Source organism: Phodopus roborovskii, unplaced genomic scaffold (genome assembly GCF_943737965.1).
Source record: "Phodopus roborovskii unplaced genomic scaffold, PHOROB, whole genome shotgun sequence".
In the NCBI taxonomy this organism is placed as follows: domain Eukaryota; kingdom Metazoa; phylum Chordata; class Mammalia; order Rodentia; family Cricetidae; genus Phodopus; species Phodopus roborovskii.
The window spans coordinates 56758648-56783778 of NW_026126407.1; the positions used below are offsets into that span (position 1 = coordinate 56758648).

The 25131-nt window shown below is 45.8% G+C and overlaps 1 protein-coding gene across 1 annotated transcript in view; it reads right to left on the reverse strand.

Moving 5' to 3' along the window:
- Tvp23a (trans-golgi network vesicle protein 23 homolog A) overlaps nt 1-24811 on the reverse strand; it is a 31006-nt gene extending 6195 nt beyond the window's left edge. Inside the window, exons 1-2 of the mRNA XM_051181448.1 lie at nt 24796-24811; nt 24488-24567 (exon numbers count right to left, since the gene is read on the reverse strand). Of these exons, the coding sequence (XP_051037405.1) occupies nt 24488-24567; nt 24796-24804 (89 nt within the window). The 5' untranslated portion in view covers nt 24805-24811. The remainder of the gene's footprint in view (nt 1-24487; nt 24568-24795) is intronic.
- Between the last annotated feature and the right edge of the window lie 320 nt (nt 24812-25131).

Consider the following 25131-nt stretch of genomic DNA (forward strand, 5'->3'; position numbering starts at 1 on the left):
GACCCTGAAGAAATGGTATGGTGGTGGCAGCTATGCAATATTCTGAAATACATACTGCTCTGTAATTGAGAACAGCTGTTATCTCAGCCTAGTGTCACTCACACAGGTCCTACCACCAAGGAGCCACAATGAATTTCCCCTCTGGCCACAACTTTCTCTTTGTCATGTTGTGGGGGGTTATTTTGAGGGATCTTCCAGGACTCCTAATCCCCCCACAACCCTCAAAGGGTCCCTCCTCATGCTCAATAGATAGTATCCAACCCTCCCCCCTCAAGGAGACACCAAGAAGGGGTAATATAATTGGTTTTTTTACTCTTTGAGAGACCACCATCCAGTTCCCAAATACTTACCCAGAGACTTATTCTTACTTATGAATGCCTGGCCTCAGCTTGGCTGTTTTTAGCCAGCTTTTCTAAGTTGAATTATCGCATTTCTCCTTACCTACGTTTTGCCTCTGGGCTTTTTACCTTTCTTTATTCTATATATCGTATTTTCCTTCTTACTCTATGGCTGGCTGTGTGTCTGTGTGTCTGTGTGGCTGCCCCTGGTGTCTCCTCTCCTTTTTTCTTTTCCTTACGCCTCACCCTCTTCCCTGGATTTCCCTTCCTATTTATTCTCTCTGCCTGCCAGCCCTACCTTTCCTTTCTCCTGCCTAGCTATTGGCCATTCAGCTGTTTATTAGACCAGTCAGGTGTTTTAGACAGGCAGTATAACACAGCTTCACAGAGTTAAACAAATGCAACATAAAAGAATGCAGCACATCTTTGTACCATTAAACAAATGTTCCACAGCATAAACAAATGTGACACATCTTAAACTAATATTCCACAACAGGCAAGAGTAGGGAAAAAATGACCTCAGTGAGGAAAGGGACAGACCCCTGAGACAAGTTTCCTTAATTCATAACCCATTTTCACAGTTACAAGTCTTGGAATGGACAGCCATTGTCATCTTCCCTGGGGGACACAATGTAGGTTCTTAACCTGCAGTATATGTGGGTCTCTCACTGGAGGTCCTAACCGTGCATTCCTCCACCAGGCACAGGTTAGGTAGAGGAATGCACAGGTTGTAGTACAGGCAGATCATAGGATGTCAATCCCACCAAATAAGTGACATCAGGAGACAGGAGGCATGTGAAACACACACTGCAAAGTGAAATCAGCTGTGTGAATAGGCTACATCAGCTGATCACAAAATGGCAATGTCCTGGAAAAGACAAAGCTACAGAGGTAGTGAAAAGGCCACTCTGCCAGGGGCTCTGAGGAGGAGGAGGGGCACAGGTGGTGCACAGGGAACTTTGGGGCAGAGAAGCTATTGTGATAGTATAGTGGAGGGTACAAATTACCACCCATTTATCAAATCCCACAGAACATATGACCAGAAGGGAGAAAAAAGTCTATGGAAAGGCTGGAGTTAGGCTAGTAAGGTATGGTTCAGCAGATGTAACAAGTGTGCCAGTTGTGGGATGGGAATTGAAGAGGAAATGGGGGAACTGCAGCTTCCTCCTTGTCCTTCTCCTTTTTGAGACAGGGTTTTGTGTATCTGTGTAGATATTTTGTTTATGCTTTAACAAATAAAGTTTGCCTGAAGATCAGAGTTAGGAGGCCAGGCAGTGGTGGCGCACACCTTTAATCCCAGCACTCAGGGGGCAGAGGCAGGAGGATCTCTGGGAATTCAAGGCTACACTGAGCCACTCAAGATGGATCCAGCCTAAAAGAGAAACAGAGCCAAGCAATGATGGCTCACACCTTTAATCCCAGTACTTGGGAGTCACAGGCCTGTAGTCCCAGCACGAGGGAGGAGGAGACAGGAGCTACTTGCATTCAGTCTGAGGATTCGTAGGGACAGGCTCGCCCCTTTAGTCTGGGGAGTCAGTAAAGGTAAGAACTAGTGGCTGGCTGTTCTGCTTCTCTGATCTTTCAGCATTAACCCCTCTATCTGGCTCTGGGTTTTTATTATTAAAATCAATTAGAATTCACATTACATGTACCCCAGCCTAGTCTCCATTCACTATGTAGCTAAGAACAACCCTGTCCTCTCACCTCCACCTCCTGTGTTGTGGAATGGCAGGTACCCACCCTCAATTCCGGTTTATGGAGAGCTGGGGTCAGACCCATGGCCTTACACATGCTTTGTAAGCACTGAGCCAACCGAACCATAACCCCAGCCCTTTGCTTAGTTTCTCTGAAGACCTAAAAATACTAAAGAATAAGGTGGGGCATCACTGTCCCTGACTTAAGCTCTACTATAGAGATATAGTAATGAAAACAGCTTGGTATTGGCATAAAAACAGATAGATCAATGGACTCAAAGCAAAGACCCACACACCTGTGAACACCTAATTTTTGATAAAGAAGCTAAAAATATAAAATGGAAAAAAGAAAATATATTCAACAGATGGTGCTGGTATAACTGGCTGTCAACATGTAGAAGAATGCAAATAGATTCATATCTATTGCCGTGCACAAAACTCAAGTCCAAATGGATCAAAGACCTCAATATAAATCCATCCACACGGAACCTCACAGAAGAGAAAGTGGGAAATACATTTAAACATATTGGCACAGGAAACCACTTCCTAAATAGAACATTAGTAGCACAGACTCTGAGTGCAACAGTTAATAAGTGGGACCTCCTGAAACTGAGAAGCTTCTGTAAAACAAAGAACACAGTTAACAAGACAAAATGACTCTCTATAGAATGGGGAAAGATCTTCACCAACCCCACATCTGACAGAGGACTGATCTCCAAAAAAACTCAATACAAAAAAACTCAAGAAACTAGAAATCAAACTAAAAAATAATCCAGTTTAAAAATGGGATACAGATCTAAACAGAGAATTCTCAACAGAACAGTCCTTAGTCATCAGGGAAATGCAAATCAAAACCACTCTGAGATTCTATCTTACACCTATCAGAATGGCTAAAATAAAAAACACCAATGACAGCTTATGCTGGAAAGATGTGGAGAAAGGGGAACACTCCTTCATTGCTGGTGAAAGTGCAAACTTATACAGCCACTGTGGAAATCAGTATAGTGATTTCTCAGAAAATTAGGGATCAACTTACCTCAAGACCCTGCAATGCCACTTTTGGGCACATACCCAAAGGAGGCATACTCACATCACAAGGGCATTTGTTCAACTGTGTTCATAGCAACATTATTTGTAATAGCCACATCTTAGAAACAACCTAGATGTCCCTCAACTGAAGAATGGATAAAGAAAATGTGGTATATTTACACACTGAAATACTACTCAGCAGTAAGAAATAACGACATTCTAAAATGTGCAGGCAAATGGACAGAACTAGAAAAAAAAAAAAAAACCATCCTAAGTGAGGAAATCCTAAACCAGAAAGAAAAATATGTACTCACTCATAAATGGATACCAGACATTAAGCAAAATATACTTAACCTATAATCCATAACTCCAGAGAAGCTTGAACCCTTCAGAAACAGGTGGAAGCAGATGCAGAAATCCACACCTAACCAACGGGCCAAGCTCCTGGAGTACAATCAAAGTGAGGGAGGAGCAAAATTATGAACAAAGGAGTCAAGACCAGGGTGGAGAAACCCACAGAATTAGCTGACTAGAGCTAGCGAGAGATCACTGACTCAGGTCTGACAAATGGGGAACCTGCATAAGACCAAACTAGAGTCCCTTAATATAGGTGACAATGGTGTGACTGGGACAATATATAAGGCCACTGGCAGTGTGTCCAAGATCTAACACCAACACAAACTGACTTAGTGGAGTCCATTCTGTATGGGAGATACCTTGCCCAGCCTAGACACTGGCGTGTGGGGTTAGAGAGGTGCCTTGGTCCTGCCTCAACTAGATGATGGGACAGACTTTGTAGACTTCCTAGGGAAGGCCTTATACTCTCCTTGGAGCAGATGGGAGGAGTGGGCAATGGAGGGTTTAAAAGGAAAGAGGGGGGGAACTGGGATTGGAATGTAAAAAATTAATTTAAAAAATAAACAACAACAAAGAATAATGCATTGATTATATAATAAAGGGGATGGGTAGCTGAGTGTGGGGCACTGTGCGTGTACACACAGGGAGTAGCCAATAACAGTGCCAAGTGGCAGCCTGAGTACTTCCCAAAAGAGCCAAGAAGGTAGTCTGTGCAGACGGCAACTGGACCATTTTCAACTTGGCACACACAACCCCTTCTCACCATCTTTCACAGAAGTCCTAAACAAGGGGTAAGGGCCACTGCCCTAAATGCAGCAGGAGTCTAACAACTGACTTTAAAAACTGTTCTTGGGCTGGCAAGATGGCTCAAGTGACATTCTGAGTTCATCCCCAGGGCCTACATGGTAAAAAAAGAACCTACTCTTGCAAGTTGTCTGACTTCTACACATATCTGCACCTTCCCTTGCACACATGAAGGAAGGAAGGAGGGAGGGAGGGAAGGAAGGAAAGAAGGAGTTAGGGAGGGAAGGAGGGAGGAAGGGAGGGAGGGAAGAAAGAAAGCAGGGAGGAAAGGAAGGGAAAGAATGAAGAAAGGAAGGGAAGAATGAAGAAAGGGAAGGACAATTCTTTATTTGTTTACATTCAAAATTGCACTGAGGGTTTATAGTTATGTTTTCTTTGTGTGTATGCAGATGTGTGTACAGCTGCACTCACCTGTGTGCATGCACACGTGTGGACAGGACCTGTGGGTATGAAGATGTGTATACAGATACACTCATCTCTGTGTGTGCAGATGTGTGAACAGGTGCACTCACCTGTGTGTATGTAGACATGTGTACAGGTGCACTTACCTGTGTGTATGCAGATGTGTGTACAGGTACACTCATCTGTGTGTATGTAGATGTGTGGACAGGTACACTCACCCGGATGAGATTCTGTAGAAGACAATATCAATGTCAAGTTCCTTCAACCACTCTCTACCTTCTTATGATTTTTTAAATTATTCATTTATTTATTTATTTATAGGCAAGTCCTTAATCTAGCCTTGACTTGCCTAGAATTGACAGGGATATGTCTGCCTCTGCCTCCTGAGTTCTGGAAGTAAAGGTGTGTGCTACCATACTCAGCCTCTCTTCTCTAATTTGGAGACAAGGTTTCTCACTGACCCTAGAACTAGCAGTTGTGGCGAGGCTAGCTGGTTAGTGAGCCTGTCTCTGTGCCCCTGCCTGGTGCTACAGGCATGCGCTGGTACAGCCATATCTGATGGGAATGGCAACAGTCTTAAGGCCAGCACAGCTTATAGTCAAAGATCCAGCAAAGCTGAGACATATTTCATCTTCACATGTTGCATACTTGGGAGACTTTTAATATTTGTGCAATTTGGGGATATTGGGTTGATGGACCATTTCTTATGAATCAAGTATGCCTTCCGCAGGGCACTGCTTCTCAGCCGTCTCAGGAAAGTCCTGAGCACACTACCCCTCCCACTTTCAGGGAGCCATCTTTATTTACTTGAAGGTCTTCCTTATGCCTTAGAGGTTGTGATAAACATAAAGAAGCCAGGGGTCTCTGTGAGGCTATGAGTATTATTGAAACATCTGTCTCTGTATTTACTCAGGAACAAGATCATCAGAACAAAGTAAACTTAAAAAAGTCAACAAGAATCAGTGGGCCAGAGGAGTGGGCCACAGATTGCAACCCTCTTCCCACTATACACTCAGGCAATTCCATGGCATATACACAGACAAAATTAGATTAGCTGAAGTACCTCTGCCCTACACAGAGATTCATATTGCTTGGCAAAGAATGGAGTGGAAAGATGATAAAAGAATAAGATGTCATGACCTCCCTTTCTTAGAAAAGTTAGCACACACAATGCCGCTATGGTTCATTTGATCAAGGAATAAAAGGGTGCCAGGTTTAAACATATGGACAAATTCTATAACGATATAAATTATAAACATTGTATTTTGCCAAGATTTGGATAATACCTGCCTGAGGATTTTTCTTGGGCACTCTGGCCATTAAGATTTAATAATACACTGCTTAGGGCATGGCAATCTGCCCAGGCTGGCTTGGAGATTTTTCTTTTTTGGTCTAGTGTCCTTGTAACCACAAAAGCTACTAGCCTAAGAACAGGCTGTCATGTGCCTCTAGATTCTTAAAAAATTGGGTTATAGGGTTGATGAGTAAAAATGGTGATAAAAAAAATAATAACTATCGATGATGATTAAACTTAAGGGAAAATGATAGTAAAAGATAACTCTGTTATGCCATGGTTTATCAGTGATGACTAAAAGATGTACAAGAGGAAGTAAGACATGTCCAAAACCAATGATATGGTATATGTTGGAACAACATAAATCTATCCCTGCTTACTGAATTCTGTAAAAATAAAGAAGAATGCTGGCCACTAGTCAGTCAGGCTGCAAGATTCTCCCAACCATTCTCCCTCCATCCCTCACCTACTTACATCCCCTCAGACCTAACCGGTCCCCCACTGGGGCTGGCTCCTGGCAATGTGCTACCATGCCTGTCTTTTTCCATGAGCGCTGATTCAGAACTCGGTTACTTCTACTTCCACAGAAATCATTTTACATCCTGAGCCATTACCTCTACCCCAGTAGCTCAAGCTGGCTTAGAACTTGTAGTTCTCCTGACTGGGTCTCCAAGTCTGTGAAGTGCCACACCTAGTTTGCACTAGGGAGTGTGCCTGTGTGTGTGTGCATGTGTGCGTGCGTGTGCGTGTGTGTATGTGTAGGCCAGATATTAGCTTCCAATGTTATTCCTGAGAACCAATCAACCTTGTTTTCTAATAGGAGGTCTCTCCTTGGCCTGGAACCCACCCACTGAGGAGACTGGCTGGCCTAGCTGTACTTCCACAGCACTCACCAGTAATGCCTGGCTCTTTACCTCTCCCATACCTGCACATAGGATCTCTTACACCAATTCCACATCAAACAGCCTAGTTTAGTTTCTGTCAGTCCTTAGGCATTCTGGAATGTTTTGCTCTTTAGTGTGGCACAGGTATGAATGAAGAAGGGCACTGGCCCCTGGCATAATCCCATCTTGTGCCTTTCCAGCCCTGTGCCTTCCTCTTCCACCTTTCTTATCCAGTCACCTTGGACTTCAGGAACTGACTTTTGTGACAAGTGACACAAAACTATACCCAGCTAAGGTGAGTCTGCACAACAGGCCACGTTCACATTCACCTGCCCTTGTGAGGCCACCCTGGAGCAGAAGTGAGAGTGTAACCCCGACTGCACCTTGCCAATGGCAGGAGTGACTTCTTCAGGCCCACCTTCAGGAGATGAAGACAGTGCTCTCAGACAGCTTCGCCACAACTGCTTAACCACGGCCATCTCTTGCCAGCATTGTCTCCTTTCTTTCTCCAGTTTAAACCCAATGCTCTTGCTAATGCCCTGAAGATAGGGTTGCGGCCCTGGACCCATCTATCTGGTCCTATTCTCAATGTGGCCCACTGAACACATCTCTCCTTGTGTCTTGTAGTTGGTATATGAGGACAGGTGGCCCGCTCGGCTGGCTGAGGCTGCTGGTTAAGGCTTTGTTATCTTCTTTCCTGATTACCTTCCTGCAAGGGGCAGCCTTTGAGCAGATGCATGAGTCTGTCTCAAGTGAGTCCAGAAGCAGGGGCTGAAGACAAGACAGCTCAGCCACACAGACAAGGACCCTGGCTCCACTGTTCTCTGCCCTGTGTAAATTTGAATGAAACAGTAGACAAAGAAAGACACAGGAACATGGCCTGGATTTTTCACAGAGACACAAGTGCCTTCCAGACAGACAGACTCATGGGGTGGTACTCTGATGCCTTAATAGCCTGTCTTGTTTGAAAAAAAAAAAAAAAGATAGACCTAAAAAAATCCCCAACCAGTAGTTGGTCATTGCAGCTGGATGCCTGAGGAAAATTCCAGAACACAAGTCCTTTTTTCTGGGCTTATCAGTTCCTCTTTAGAAGAGAGGGATGGGATGGGGTGGGACATCGATATGGGGCACAAATGTCAGCCTCCCAGTGATGGTGGTACAGACCTAACCCTGCCCTGGAGAACACACAAGACTCTCTCTCTCTCTCTCTCTCTCTCTCTCTCTCTCTCTCTCTCTCTCTCTGTGTGTGTGTGTGTGTGTGTGTGTGTATGTGTGTGCAATTGTGTGTATACATGTGCATGTGGTGCATGACCTTGTGTGTGTAGGCACATGCATGAGCTTGAGGATGTTGGGGGGTGTACAGAGGACAAATTCAGTAGCATATACCTTAGTTTTTAAGAGACAGCACTACCCACTGAACCAGGAGTTCTCAGGCTAGGCTGACAAGGGAGGCCCTGGATCCTATATCTCTACTTCCTGTGCTAAGAAGCCATGTGTGTGCAGCCATGCCTGGCGTTTCCCCCATGGGTTCTGTGACTGGAGGCTCATGAGGCAAGTGCTTTTCTGACTGAGCTATCAACCAATCTCCAACCCCCTTTAAAATTTTCTGCCTTCCGTCCTTCCTTCTTCCCATGTGTATGTGTGTGTAGACAGAGAACAACCTCAGCTGTCATTTTTCAGAAGCCATGTACCTCATTTTTGTGAGACAAGGTCTTTCAATGGGACCTGAGGCCACTGAAGATGCTGGCTGGCTGGCCAGTGAACTTCACGGGCCTGACTCCCCAGGGCTAGGTTTATAAGCGTTCACCACTATGGCCAGGTTTTCCCATGGGTTCTGAGGATTGAACTGAGTTGTTACACTTGCAAGACAAGCACTTTGTAGATGGAGTACTCTTTGGTCTAGGGCTCAGTCATCTCTTCACCTTCTCACTCTTGGTCTCCTGGGAACCTACTGAGATTGCAGCACCCAAACCACCTCAGCTTGTCGTCAACAGCCCTCTTCTGCCTTGTTTCCAAAGTCAACCATGGCCAAGAATAAAGTGGGAGTGGGGAACAAGGGAGAGAAGGCACCCAAGTCTGAGGAAGCAGAAACTTCTATCACCCTCCAGGAGCCCAGGGTGGTACATACTCAGGACCTGCCACCAAGACACCTGTATCTCATTCTTCTGTAGAATGACCCAGGTGCAAGGTCATCTCCATCATAACAGATTACAGCGTGGCCTCCTGCTCCTGCCAGAGCCTGGATGGGTGGATTCCGGGGCCATCAGGATGTTGGGGCAGATGCTGGTTGCCAAGTGCTCACAGTTCCCACTAAAAGTCTGTACAGCAGAGGTTTGTGAGTGGAAGTGAAGTACAGAGGAGACTTCCCTCTGGCCGCCAAGGTTCTCTCCTCTTGTTTCTGTTCTTTATTTTCTCTTAAAGGCATAGACCAACTTTAGAAGCTGGTTGGCTCAGTATCAAATAGAGGGAAGAACATGGGGATGACTCAGCAGGCCCTGTTTGCTCAGCCCACCAACCACAATCTGAATTAGGCCTGATCCTCTCCGATGCCGCTGGAGCCCGGGGCCCTTCCTTTAGCTAAGGCTCTGGAGTTTTCTAAAAACCTAGATCCTCAAAGACTCAAGCAAAACTATGTACTCACTATCTACAGCTTCTCACAACAGTGTTAATCGGAGTGGACTAAAATGGAAATACCCCAAATACCCACCAATTGCTATGCTCTAGATGGTCCACCCTTGGAAACCCGATGCCAAGTGAAAGAAGGCAAGCACGAAAGGACACGTGCCTTGTCTGGAAGTTTATATGTGGTGCCTGAAACAGTCATGGAGACATAGATAGAAAGGAGGATTGAGGCTGAACAGCTCAGTGGTTACAAGTGTAAGGATTCAGGCATTATGCTGGCCTGCCCGTCACCTGGCAGAATGCACTCAGGCAGTACTCTGGTCAGCCCAGGGTTCCATGAGTACTAGTCTGCAGGTAGATGTAAAGGACCCCTTTAAGAGTCAGACCCCTGCCCACTTAGGCTTTCTTTTGCTTTCTCTTTCAGTTGGCTACCAGCTACCCATCTCTTCTTCTCTTCCCCCTCTCTCCTCTTCTGTTCCCCGTGTCTCTGTGTCTCTTCTCTTCCCCCTCATCCCCTTTCTAAATAAACGCCTCATTCAAGCTCTATCTGCCTGGCATGTTATTCCCTCCGCTTTGGTCACCCTCACCTGCTATGGAACCTGCTATGCTCTCCCACGTGGTCCCTTACCCTGGGACCCCACTCACTTGGGACCCTCCCCTGGGACCACCCCCCCACCCCCTTCTCCAGCCTTTATTCTTATAACTGTAACGAAAGAACAAGTGCTTCCTGCTCTTGCAAAAGACCCACCTTTGGTTCTCAGCATTCATGACAGGAGGCTCACAATTGCCTGACTCCAGCACCAAGGAGTTGGACGCCCTCTTCTGGCATCTGAGAACACCAGCACACATGTGGCACATGTGTGCACACACAGACACACACACACACACACACACACACACACACACACACACACACACACACACCTTTCTGGAACCCTTGCCTGAGTACCAGAGATCCAACTCTGGTTGTCAGGTGGAGAAGCAGAGGACTTAATCCACTAAGCCATCTCACTAGCCCAATAAATATAATTTTTAAAATCTTTAAAAAGAGAAAATGGTTAAAATGGTCAGTATTACAATAAAAATGTGAAGAAAAACAATGAAGTACCAAACACATTCAATCATGAGGGCCGGAGTTCAGATACCCAGGATCCAAATATAAAACCAGGTATGGTGGTTTGCACCTAGCATTGCAGACCTAGGGAGGTGGAAACAGGGGTGTTTCTCTCTTGGGGGCTTGCTGGCCAGCCAACCTAACTCAATCATCTCCACTGGTTCACTTTCAGTCAGTTCATTGGAAGACCCCATCTCAAAAAAACAAGATGGAGGATGACTGACCACTTCTGACTGGATGTCCATGTCAGATCTCCACACGAATAGTCATCTCCAGTGCCACCACACCCCAAACTTACATACAAAAATATTTGACAGGGAAGTGTGCATGGCACTGTGAATGTACTCAGTGCTGTTAAAAGGGAGGGAGGGAGGGACCGACGGAGGACCCTGATGTCACTGATTCTTTCAGAAGGAAGGCAGCAGAATGGCAGCCATGAGACAGTCCTTAGTACAAGCTCAGACTCTGAACTTGGCAGTTGCCCTGGTTCAAATCCCAGTTCCTCCACTGAGGACTTGTGTGATCTTGAGTCTTGGACTGTGTGCCAGTGTCCTGTCTGTGAAATGGGACAAGTCAGAGCTGCCATGATGCACACCTCCCAGGGGGCACTGTTCAACCACAGTCTCTGGAAGTTGCACATCAGGGAGTAGTAGAGACTGTGAAAGTGTAGCCACAGCAGCACCAACTCCATGGATTTCTGGAGCAATCACGTGAGAAATAGGACACCAGAGGACCTAGATTACTGTCTGGCGGGCAATGACCAGGGATAACAACATGGTACTGGGCAATACAGAGAAACTCTTCCGCTGTCTTCCCTTTGTTGAGCTCAGCGCTTTTCCGGATAGGAATGACCAGGGGGGCCATGGTTGTGGCTGAGGGGTGTGGGCCAGAGACACACTTCTTTCACAATAGTGCCTCAGCAACCTGAAGAGCTCTGGAATTCTGACCCTCCTGCCCTGTCCCCCATGCTAGTATTATAGACATGCTGGGGATACACCCAGGTCATCACAAATGCTAGGCAAGCACTGTACACCTGCGCCCACCCCAGCACCAGAGCTGATGGTCTTTAAGAACAGATCTTAAACATAGACTGAATGGGCATTAGGAAGAGGGGAACTCTGGGAAAAAAAGGGCTCAGACTCAAGTGTATATCTGGGCCCCAATAGAAACTACACCCTTGGGGTTTAGCATAGAAGACAGGTATACATTTTGGTGGCCTCTGAAGGAACACGTTAAAGGGTTTGTAAAGTCCTCTCTCCTTTTGCATGTGATAAAGGAATGTGTTTGCACGCATTTATTCTTTAACATGGCATTGCTGTTTTAACATGCACCTACCTCTGTGTGTGTGTGTATGGGGTGTGTATGTATATTCAATGTGTGTGTGTGTGTAGGCCAGAGGTAAATACCTGGTTCTTTCTCATTTCTGCACCTTCTATGTGACAAAGTCTCTCACTAACCCTGAAACATTCTATTTTATCTTGACTAGCCATCAAGAGAGCCCTCCTGGGATCTTCTTGCCTTGGTCACCCACACCCACTCCCTACACCTCCCCACCATACCCATCTTCCACCACCTAGCACTGGAGTCACAGAAGTGGACCACTATTCCTGGCTTTTATGTCGGTGTTGGGCTCAAGTTTGCACAGCAAGCAAGGATTGGGACACTGAACTGTCCCAACCCTCTTAACATTATTTGAAATATCTTTATATAGAAGCAAGACTGTGTCTTGTGTAGGCAACCTTCCCAGTAAATTTTGTTAACTGTGCTGTAATTCTTGGCTCTCAGTTGGCAATATACTTCAACCAGACTCTGGGGTGAGGGATTTCCAGTATTTCTTCCAGCACAGACATCATTCAACCCACAACATTCAACTTGAACCCAAAGAAAGTACGTGAACTTTTCATAGACAAGGCCCCTAGTGCTCAGAGGGGTGATGTGAACTGCCTAGATTCAAAGCAAAAAAGCAATTGTGTTCACAGGTGGCCTACTGCAGAGGGCTCTGGGTGGGGGTGAGATGGAACCACAAAGCAAAATCCACTACCTAGTCATGTTGGGTAGGCCTCCATGACGTCTGAGCTTCTGCCCTTTGGTTTGTTGGCAGATGGTGCCATAGGCCAGCAGCTGCCTTGAGCTGGAGGAACAGCCCACTCTGACAGCCCTAAGCATTGCAGCTGTTCCCAGAGCATCAGGCTTAACCTAAAGGCCAGAACTAGCAGCACAGGTAAATATATCATACATGGTCTCCAAATTCCAGGAAGAGATGGGGACAAGGATATGATGAGGCTGGGCATTTGGGATATTCTAGAGAATAGAGAAACTGCTACAGTGTGAGTCAACTCATAGAGAGAGAGAGAGAGAGAGAGAGAGAGAGAGAGAGAGAGAGAGGCATACAGGCAAAGGCTCACATTAGCCAAGGTGGCTGAGGAAGGATACTTACTGTCAAGCCTGACAACCTGAGATCAATCTCTGGAGCCCTTAAGGTGGGAAGAACCAACTTCCACAGGTTGTTATCTGACCTCCATAAGCCAGCATGTGTATGCTGCATCAACCAACCAAACAATCAATACATGAAAATTAGAATCATGTCTTTGTCTGTGACCTCACAGGATTTTTAAAATCAGTCCTTGGTCACCCAGGGGAGGAGGCAAGGAACTAGCTCATGACTTTCACAAAATTTGAAGATGAACTGCAAGAATTCAGGGATGTGTTTATATTTTCTCTACGATGTATACCCTCCAGTAACTGACAGGAGTTGTATTAATTACTTTTATTTTAGCTCATTGTTTTAGAGGGTTTCAGTCCATCTTGGTGGACAGGTCATGGTGGCAGGGACATGAAAATGGAGACTGTTTGTGGAAGACCATGAAAACATAGGGGGGAACCAGACTCAGGCTTCTACAAGAGTAGGTGCTGTGAGCTGTAGCCATCTCTCCAAACCACTTTCAGTCATTTCAGTATTTCTGGAATCAGGATGCTTCACTGAAGGCTGCAAATCTTCCACCTCATGTTTAGTCTTAGCTCTGTCTTGCCAAAACAACAGCATCAGCATAGCTCCCTGTGTGGGGATCAGAGCTAAAGACCTACTCTGGGCAGGAGGTTACATGATGGGAGAACTGAGTGGTACCCACTCCACTCAGCCAGCACTCACTCCCCAACTCTGCCAAGTATGGGAGTCCCCACAGGCTGGCTTTTTGATTTCCTATAACCACATGGTGGTTTTCAAAGTGTCCCCACATTTTGGCATAGAAGGGTATTCCAGATCCAGTCAGACTGGTTTCAGCTTCAAAACTTGAAGTTTTGAAGCCCTCCTAGACATGCCACCAGAAAGTCAGCCTGGAATCTCCAGGGGCCTAAGCAGGAAATCAAAAGTTCAATTCTTGGGTTACAGACTGAGTTCAAGGCCATCCAGCAACTTGTGTCCAAAAATAAAAAGTAGAAAAAGAAAGCTGGAGGAGATATCCAGCACTCACAAGGTCCGGGGGCAGGCCCTAGGCCTGGGGGGGGGGGTGGTGTGTGTAAAGATTTGGAATCCACTTCCCTCTCTTGAAAGAATCCTGGATCCCTTAAGTGTCAAAGATAATTAAGAATCCATATCTGGGAGGCTGAGGCAGATGGATTGTGAGTTCCAGACCAGCCTGGACTACATAGCAAGATTTTGTTACACACACACACACACACACACACACACACACACACCACCACCACCACCACCACCACCAAACTGGGATTGCAGGTTAACGGGATGTAGGGGAAAAGTGGGCCGTCTGTAGTACTGACTGGGGTCAAGAATAGGAACATATGTTTAAAGACAACATTGAGTAGTGTCTCTGCCAGGCAGCATTGCCAAGACTGACTCCCAGGGGCACAAAAACTGTAAAGGACACATGGAAAAGAAATGTAGATTAAATAAAGTGTGTCTGCTTCTGGAAGAATGTCCTGTTCTTATTGTACTGCGAAGTACTTTGGAATGAGTGAGCACAGTAAGGGCATATGTTAGCTACTTGTGCCTTTCCTTTGTTGATGTATTGATTAATATGTTTACTTTGAGATAGGGGCTCATGTAGCCCAGGCAAGCCTTGAACTCCCTATACAGATGGGAAGGGACCCTGTACCTCCTCCAATCTACCAGCCTCTGTCTCCCACATGCTGGGATCACAGGAGTGTACCTTAATGCCTGGCTTTGTAGTGCTATTCTAAAAAAACAGCACTTCCAAAATCCTTCTATGGGGTTGGAAATATGGCTTGTCCATAATAATAACACTTGTTGCTCTCCAGGGGACCTGAGTTCATTTGCCAGCACCACACTCGGCAGCACAGAACGGTCTGTAACTGCAGTCCCAGGGATCGGATCCCGTCTTCTAACCTCCATGAGTACCAGGCACACACATGGTACATACGTATGCACAGCTAAAACATTTTTACACATGAACAATTTAAAATTTCTAAAAGAAAATATTTAAAAAGATATTTTAAATTCCTTTGTGAATATTAATTTGAAGTGCTATTTTTCAAGTTAACATTATCTAGTGGCCATATTTTAGAGGGCCTTTATTTGGAGTTTTATCATGTTCCACCATACTAAAAATAGTGCACTGTGTATTGGGGGCCTATGTGTATTTTTGTTTACAGATTAATTTGGCATTCAAAGTAACCACAGATAGGCCATCATGACACCTCAGTAGGTACGGGAGCCTACTGCCAAGCCTGATGACACAAGTTCAGCCCTTGGGACCTGCACGATGGAAGGAGAGACTCCTCCAGGGTTGTCTTCCCACCTCCATGACACACAAGCACCCGCCTCTACACACACCTTAAAAAGAAAGAAAGAAAGAAAGGAAGGAAGAAAGAAAGAAAATAATCACTATGCTAACTTGACTTTGTTTAAATTGACACAGAGTTAATTTTAGAATAAAATATTTTTCAATTTATCTTCAATACCATTCCAGAAATACCACTAAATAAATTTAGCTTCAAGTAATAGCCCACTGGTGGTTGGATGCCTGCTATTTGCCACGTATAGGCTGGGCCAGAGTGCACTGAACAAAATGGATTGCTGCACCCTTCTATGGCCAGTCATATGGGTGCCAGTGTGGGATTCCTACATAACATGGATGTGGTCAACAGAGCCATTAAAACATTGCAGCACCTCCATTGTCCATCAGGATAGACAACAGTGCTCGGTGTCACCAACTAGCCCTGATTTGAGAGTACTGATCCCTTTAGTCACAGAGGCTTGCCCCATGGCAGAGTGTGCTGCTCAATGACATTTTACCAAAAGTAGGGGCCCAAGATGTGCACACAGCTTCCAGCCAATGGGCCAGGACCAGACAGGGGCTGTAAGGAACCTGGCTTTCAACCTGAAGTTCCTAAACTGATCTTTTCTAAGACAATATCACCAGCATTTATGACTGGCCTTTGTACCAGTACTTTGACATTTATCCCTCGCAATCTAAAACAGAGCTCCATGGACCCTGACCGATGCCCATCCCTCCTCTCCAAACACTTTCCAGACATGGGGTCAAGGTTTGGTGCAGTGACCCTTCAATGGTCTTGCTGCTGACACAGCTCATTCGGGCAAGTTCATGTGAATAAGAAACACACATGGAAGGGGAAGTGTAGCCTTCAGAGATGTGAGTAGTTAATTTCAAAATAAGTAATAATGTGCTGATCAAAGAGAACTGAAAGCTCATAGTTCCCTGATTTTGAGGTTATTTTTCCTTAGTGTTCCAGAATCCTCCTTAAAGTTAAACACCCTACTCCTGATGGAACTGCCTTATGTATCTGGGTTTGTTGTTGTTGTTTGAGAGGGTTGATAGGTTCTGTAGCTAAGGCTGGCTTCAAACTTGCAGACTTGCTCTGTTGCCTAGGTTGGCCTCAAACTTGCAGATTCCTCTGCCTCTGACTCCTGAGTGCTGGGATGAAAGGTACTCCATAATGCCAGGGTTTTAATTTTTTTAATTCATGTGTCTTATGTTTCTATCTTTCTAAATTGATTTTAGAGAGTGAGCGTGAATGTGCTCCCCAAAGGCACATAGGAGTCTTAGTGAGGGTCATCATTATCAACTGAATGGTCAGACATTTGGGTTAATAAGAAAATCAAAATTATTATTTCCTTAGAATTCTGGAGCATGTGTGTGTGCCTGTATGTGTGTAGGAGTGCTTTGAGTGTGTGTGAGTGTGTGTGTGTGTGTGTGTGTGTGTAGCAAATAGAGGTGTGTTTTTATTGTTTTACAAGAATGACTGGGCACCAAACCATCCCAAGTGCTGTCACCCACCCACCCTCCCTTTCCTCTATCTCCAGCTTCTCTTGATCAACATCATACATAGAAGTAATGAAACAGCTCCAAGTTCCCTTAAACACCAGTTTTAGCTTATCTAGACACAGTCTCTAGGTAGAAGCTGGGCCTGGTGGCACATGTCTATAATCTCAGCACTTGGGCTGTCCAAGGGGATCAGGAGGACAAAGTCATTTTGGCTAAATAGTAAACTGAGATCAGTCTAGGCCTTATGACCAATTAACTGAGAAACAAAAATTTTAAATTCCCAATAGAGAATAGTATAAATCCAAATTGGTGGTTTTGATTACAGAGGACATGTACAGTATCTGAACATTTTTAGTTGCCACCAAGTGATAGTTTGCATACTCCTGGTGCCTAGAGGGCAGAGGGCAGGGATGCTGCTAATGACCTGCAGTGCACAGGTCACCCTACCACAAATAGTGATATGGCCATGGCAAAGGTGGTTGTATACTTGTAATGCCACTGGAGAGGTAGAAGTCAGAGGATCAGGACTTCAAAGAGGCCTTCTCTTGCTTCCTGGTCTGAGACAGATAGCATCCAGAGGCATCCTTGGGATGGGGAACCTACTGGCGGTCATCTGTCTCTGTTGTAAGTGATTTCTCCCTGAATAAACATCCATCAGCCTATCTGTTTTCTCTGATCCTTATTTATCCACATTAGGGTGTGGTGGCCCACACCTGTAACACCAGCACTCAAGAGGTGGAGGGCAAGAAGATCAGAATGTCAAGGCTACTATTGGCTACATAATAAGTTAAGGCCAGCCTGGGCTAAATAAAAAACCACACTGGGCTGAAGAGATGGTTCAGCAGTTAAGCACTTAATGCTCTGGCAGAGAACCTGGATTTGGTTTCCAGCACCCACATGGCGGTTTACAACCATTTGTAATTCCAGAGGATCTCATGGGTACCAGGCATGCACATGGTACACATACATACACACAAGTGAAACAATCATACACAGAAAATAAATCTTTTTTTTTTTTTTAGAAAACTTCACATACACTCTCCCAGACTGAACCAACTGAGAAGCTCTGATCAAACCATGAAAACAAAGTAGCTTTGACAACTGGGACAAATATCAACCCCCCCAAATCAGTGTGGGGAAGGGGAAGACTATTACACTGCAGGGAACAAGGCCTGAGACCCATGGCATTGGGATTTGCTGGGACTTCATGCAGATGGTGCCTTGAAAGCAAAAGCTTGCTAGGAACACACGTGTGCACTTGCACACAAATCACACCGAAAAAAAAAAAAAAGTCTTAAAATGCAAAATATTTAAAGGAAAAGAAATGGGAAAGGGTGAGCTCAGCTTTCCATGGAGAGACAGCAGTCAGCTTCTAGAACCTCCTCAGTGCATCATCTCATTTCCACCAAGGATCTGCTGGCACCCCAGACCTGAGTACAGAGGCTGGACCAGAAGCCACAAGATCAGTGAAATAACAAGCATCTTTATGCAATCTAGGAACACACTGCCTCTACATACATCACTCTTTCATGGCTGCCCCTTGCAGCCCTCATATGACAGTACCATAAAGTTGCCACCACCCTGTCATACAGATTAGAAAATTGAGGATCTTAAAAGTGTGTGGTCCCTATTTGAGTTCAGGATCACTATGAATAAAGACCTGGGCTGGCACAGGCATGTCTTGGAAGGATCTGGGTCTCCCAAAGTCCCAAGGATCCCTGGAACTGTCGAACTCACTACCTGCCCCAGGAAGAAGGGAACTGCAAATTGGCAAGAGGACCTTGGATCCAAGAGGATGGAACCATGAGGAAATGTTGGTGGGAAAAATGCAGCCTGCTGATTTAAGTTAGCCTACCATCCCTGGCAGCAAAACACAGCCCAGACAAATGGCAGAGGCAAAGGCATTTCAAGAGGAGTGGGGCTGTATCTCCTGATAAGGGTGGAGTTAAATGGTTTCTGCCCTTGTCCTTCCATGGAACTCAGAAGCAACTTTACTCAAAAGTCATTCATGCCTCCAAAGGCATCTGCCACTTGAACCCCAGGGTGCAGGTGCTGGCTGGCTGGGGGTGCTGAATTGAGGTCCAAAACTAGGTCTCCCTGACCAGAAGCCCAGGACTCCATGCATTCTTTAAAGTGGCTAAGTTTCCCCACTGGTATTATAGATGAGTTACCACAGGGCCCTGGGATTTCACTTCTAGGTGAGTACCTCAGAAAACTGAAACATATGCTCTATCCCCAAAACATGGATTCAAATGCTCATAGTAACATTATTAATAAGAACTGAAAAACAAAAATAACTCAAATACCCATCAACTTATGAATGAATGGGCAAATTGTAGTACATCCATACAATGGGACTTGGTCTTAAAGAGGAATTAAATGTGGCTAAATATCCAGACAGAGATGAACCTGGAATCCGCGATGGCTCAGTCGGTAAAGTGCTTGATGTGCAAACATAATGACCTGAATTCAACTCCCAGCAACCGTGTAAATAGTCAGGAGTGGTAGTCCCTGCTCATAACACCAGACAGGCCGCTCTCTGGGGCTAACTGGACAGCTAGCCCAGACTAAGACCCAGGTCCCAGGGCCCAGTAAGAGACAGTGTCTCAAAAAACAAGGTGGGTGGGTCCTGAAGAATGAGAGCCAAGGTTAACCTCAGGCCTGCATACACCTGCACACACATGTACATATATAAACATTTGCACACCCTGCATATTTTATAATTTCATATGTTAATTTCACTGGGCTAAGGGTTGCCTAGTTGGCTGGTAAGGCACAATTTGTGGGTATGTCTCTGAGGATTTTCCAGAAGGGGGACCATGAAAAGAAACCCCTGCAGGAGCAGGTGAGGCTCAGACCTCTACCAGGGCCTGAGCACAGAGCAACAGGGAAGAGGAAAGGGATTCACTCTCAGTCTGAGCTGGAAAACAAATCTCCTCCACCCTCAGACATCAGAGTTACCAGTTCAGACCTTCAACACAAACTAAGCTGTGCAGAGTGGAACCCCAGGATTCAGACTGGTCCTCATCATGTCCCTGGCCCCTGCTCTTCAAAGACCGGGGTGCTTACCAGCTTCATGGCAGTTCCAGTTTGTTAATAGATGCCGGGGTCTCAAGCTCCGAAACCATGTGAACCAAGCTCTCATAATAAATCTCCATACATATAACAATTATGGATTCCATATATAAACACAGATGAGCACACATTCACATAACACACCTACACAACACACACACACTCACAAATACCCATGACATTCCTAAACATACACAAATACACATGCACAAATACACATATACATGTACATATACATACATACATACACTATTTCTGTACTTCTGGAAAATCCTAACACATGCCATTTATATCAAATGTCCAGAATAAGCAGAATATGAAGTATATTGGTGGCAGCTGGGAGCTTGTGGGAAGAGGAAATGGGAAGTGATTGTCTAATGGGTACAGGGTTTCCATCTAGGATGGTGAAATAATTATGGAATGAGGCCATGGTGACAGCTGTATAACTGGGAACCAAAGCCACACTAAGCTTCAGACTGTCAGTGAGTTGATGGTTTGCCAGTTGCATTTTAATTGAACATGCACATGATATAAGTTCTTGATATATGAGTTTGAGGCCCATGTGTTCTACATAATGTGAACCTGTCTCAAAAGAAGAAAACCTCTCTTGAGCTGGGGATATAGCTTAATTGGGAGAATGCTGGCCTAGCATGAAGTCTTAGGCTCAGTCCCAATACGGTATAGGTTGAATATGGAGGCATGGTCTTGGAGTCCCAGCACTAGGGAGGAAAACCAAAAACCCAATGTTCTCCTTGGCTACATACAGAGCTTGAAGCCAGCCTGGGCTACATGACACCCTGCCTCAAAAACCAAAACAACAGCAATCCAAAACAAAAAGCCCTACAGAAAACGCACGCTAGCAAGGGTGGGCAAAGTCTGCCGACTTTAAAGTGGTGTGGTTACTCTGGGAAATGGTTCACAAGTTCCTCAGAACATAAAAGGAGAACTTCCATCTAGCCCACAGCCCCGCTTCTGGGACTACATGTAAGAAAATTGGAGGCACAGTCTCAAAGGTGGGTGTGCAAACCCATTTGCAGGGCAGTATGAGTCACAAGGTTGACAGGTAGAAGCCACCCAACTGTTCATAAGTGAATGTGGCAGACTCACAAAAGGGGCTACTATTCATCCTTAAAGAGAAAATTCAGGGACGAACCTTGAGAACATTATAGTCAGTAAAAGAAGCAGCTGTAAAGAAAGGGCAAATGCTGTCTTTGATTCTGCCTTCATGAATGACTGCTCAGATTCATGCAGACAGAAGCAGGACGGTGGTTAACAGGTGGTTAATGGGAATGAAGAATGGTTTAATGGGCACAGAGCTTCACTTTTGCAGGATTAAGAAGTTCTGATTTGCAGGGATTTGAACTTACCAAGCACCACTGCCCTGTACAACCTGGGAAAACAGAGATCAGACACATTGTTTGTTGTCTTTTTTTTTTTTTTTTAATTTCAGTAAAATAAACTAAGCAGACGGGGTGTAGTAGCCAGCCCTGTGGTGTTAGCCTGGACTCTGCCTCAAAAAAACCTGAGAGTTTTAAGTCAAATAGACTCTTTCCTATCCAAGTTACTTTCGGTAACGGTGTTTTATCACAGCAATAGAAACCACAACTAAAACATCCTAGAACCACATAAACCAAGTGTGGTGGCACACACCTGTAATCTCAGCACTTGAGAGGAAGAGGCAGAAGCATCAGAGTTTCCAGCTCATAGCAATGACAGCCTGGGCTACATAAGACCCTGTCCAAAAAAGAAAAAAAAGTAAGCAAGCAAGTAAATAGAATCTGATTTACACCAGGTGTGGGAGTGACATCTATAATCATAGCACTTGGGAGCTATAGGCAGGAGGATCCCACAGTTGGGTTATATAGTGAGATCTGGTCTCAGCAAACCATACCAAAACCAAAACAAAGTGAAGAACCTAATTCTTCATACTGTTGAGTGCATGCACTATCAGGATTGCCAGGGATCACATCCCTTGTGAATAAGTCCCAGGGAGGCTGATAAATCAGCATTGGCACACCAGAGGATTCTGGGATTGGCAGCGCTCAGACTGACCAGTAGCTGCCTTCAGACCTATGGTGAGCTTTATCCAGGTCCCTCTTCATCACCCACACCGTAACTACCATACAGTGAAGGTAGACTGTACCTCCCAGGTGTCCTGAGCCATCCTCCTAGCCTCTGCTTTCTTCTGCTCCTAAACCAGTCTAAGATGAATAACCACAACTGCCAATTTGAGAAGACCCAGAACTATCTGGGACCCAGGCTCTCAGCATGCTCAATGGGGGCTCATCTTTAGTAAACTGATGGAAGGAGGAAGACCCACCCACTGTGGGCAGCACCATTCCCTGGGCTTGGATCCTCAACCATATAAAAGGGGGAAATGAAGATGAGCACAGCATCCCACTGCTCCAACTAGAGATGCACTCTGACAGGCTACACCAAGCTCCTGCCACGGTGACTGCCACCATGCTGTATTTGGCTCTTAAACCATGAGCCAGTTCCTTCCTTACGCTGCTTCCTTTTTTAACTTGTCAGGGCATTTAATCACAACAACAGGAAAGAGGCTAAGGCACCATCTTCACCCTGCAGTCCTGACCCCAGCACTGCTCCCAACAAAACCTTTCCAGGGAAAACAGCTCTAGATTTGGTCATCTAGTATAGTTAAACAGAACCAAATTCCACATCTCTAGCCACAGTTCCAATTCTCAATAGCCACAGGTAGCTAGTAACCACCACCTTTTATCTTGTGAATATATTGGGACTGCTTGATTTTAACTGTCAACTTGAGAAGAGTCTCAGCATGAAATTATCCAGATCAGGTTGGCCTGTTGGCATGTTTGTGGGGATTGTCTCGATTGTTAATAAATGTAGAATGGCACCATTCCCTAGGCAGGAGCTCCTGAGCAGCACAAGGGAGGAGAAAGCTAGCTGAAAGCAATCAAGAAAGGGTTGCATAGGGCAGCCCCACAACAAAGCAGAACCTGACCTTTACATGGCAGAAAGGTCCTTATGCACTAGCCTGGACAACTCCATAGGCAGGGGCTGGGTCCTGTATACTGCATAGCCCCAGACACCCACCCAGGGTCAGGTACACAGGTGATACTTGCCAGGCACTGAATACAGTTGTTCTACAAACTCCTTCACCTAGGATTCCAGTTCCTACAGTATACAAGGATGAATAATGTGCCTCCAATATCTAGATCCCTGTCTCTGGAACCGGTGGATGTTACATTTTATGGAAAAGGGGACTTGTCATCTTTGTTTACTAAAGGATCTAAGAGAGACAGACAGAGGTAGAGATAGACAGAAATGGAGATGCTCATGCAGTCCAAGCTGGTCCTGAACTCACTATGTAGCTGAGGATGACCAAGAACTTCTGATCCTCCTGCCTCCCCTTCCCTTGCACTGGGATTACAGGTGTGTGCCACCATGCCCAGTTTATTTAGTGCTAGGTACGAAATGGAACCCAGGGTTTCCTGCATGCTGGGCAAGCACTCTATCCCTGAGCTACAACCCCAAACCACATAGTAAAGGACACCTAGAAGTGTAAATTACCCTAGACTGCTGAGCAGGCTTGAGGTTTGTCACAAATACCTTTGCTAGTGAGAAGTACAAATAGTGTGTGTGTGTGTGTGTGTGTGTACGCGCACTGGAGTGTGCACCACCATGCCTCATTTATGCCATTTTTAGGGTGGAACCCAGAGTTCTGTGCATGTTGGGCAGGAACTCTACCAACTGAGTTACATGAATCCAGCATGTTTATGATAATCCATTACAGTGACCACAGGGAGAAAATGCAGCCTATTCCATTCTAGGGACCATTGTGTCAAAATCAGAAGATCTAATGGGAGGGGGAGACAAAAGGAACAGCTGAGGATACAGCAGAATGGTAGGACTCTTGTCTAGCATGCACAAGGCCCTCAGTTCCATCCCCAGCACCAGATAAAAATAAAGGAAAGGCACCAGACCTGGCCACCAAGTACGACAGGTAGAAGAAGAGATGTGCAAAACGGGCAAGTGGGTGTGGCTGAGCTGGGAATGTTTCTAGAGGATCAGGTGCTCAGGCCAGTGGCCAGCATGCTTCCAAGTCACTCCTCTACTTTGGTCCTGCTACCTTCTGGCTGATGAAGGTGTCAAGCCTGAAGGAAAATATGTCTGGCTGGCTGGAGCACTAAGCATTTCCTCATCTGTCTGGCTACCCTGTGACTCCCCTCCTACACTGCCATAAAGTCATGGTGCTCTTCTCTGACTGTCCAACAAGGCTGCAGGAGCCATGAACATGATCTACTTCCAGAGTCTCCTATGGCTGCCTGCTTCTCATCATCCATTTCCGGCTTAAAAGTCACCTCCTCAGAAAAACACCCCCTGGCTGTGCTAAGTCATGAGAACACCTCTTGGAATCTTCTCTTGCCTTACCATGCTGCTTTCTTCCTAACCCTGTTAATATTATTGCCTCATAAGTAAACAATCTCCCCACCCAGTTATAAACTCCAAGGGGGCAGGGTCTGTGTAAATGCATGCAGTAGTTGCTCTGTATATTTTGAATGAATGAATTGGTGAATTGGTGAATATTGCATCGTGGGACTACTGGCCCAAGGCGTGGTCTCAACATACCTGATCTTGGCCTTCCTAAAGGCCAGTTCCTCTTCATTGCCAAAGTCCAGGGAGACATCTTCAGTACCGTCCACGAGGGCCTGGGGGACACCAGGAACAGATGGCAGGCCCCACCAATGCACACCTGTCCTCCACACCTGAACGCCCTTTCTTCCTGGACTGGTCTCTGCCCTTCTCCTAGCATTATTCCTTTACCACTCTAGGCTTTCCCTGCCCTCTTTACACTGGGGCCCAGTTCAGCATCTATGTTCCTCCCACAGGCTCTTTGCCATCATCATCCTCACAGCACGGCATCCCCACAACCCTACCTGCTTCATTCTCCTGGGTACCCCACAGTTCAGGCTCCACCTCTGCCCTTCACAGCCCAAGGTTTAGGATGCCCAGCAAGCAGCCAGCCTGAGAGATGCTAGGATCTGAGGCTTTGGAGCTTTGCTCTGGTTGTTTGTAGGGGGAGGGGCTCTGCTCAATGCGCAGGCTCCGGCTGGGGCGGGACCAGACAGGATCCCCTGGGAAGCGGTACAGAAGAAAAGAAGGACACTGAGAGAGCTAGAAGCTGTGGCAGGGAGAGGACAGACCTGCACCTAGGACAGTGAAGGATGGTGACAGGAGTGTGTGTGTGTGTGTGTGTGTGTGTGTGTGTGTGT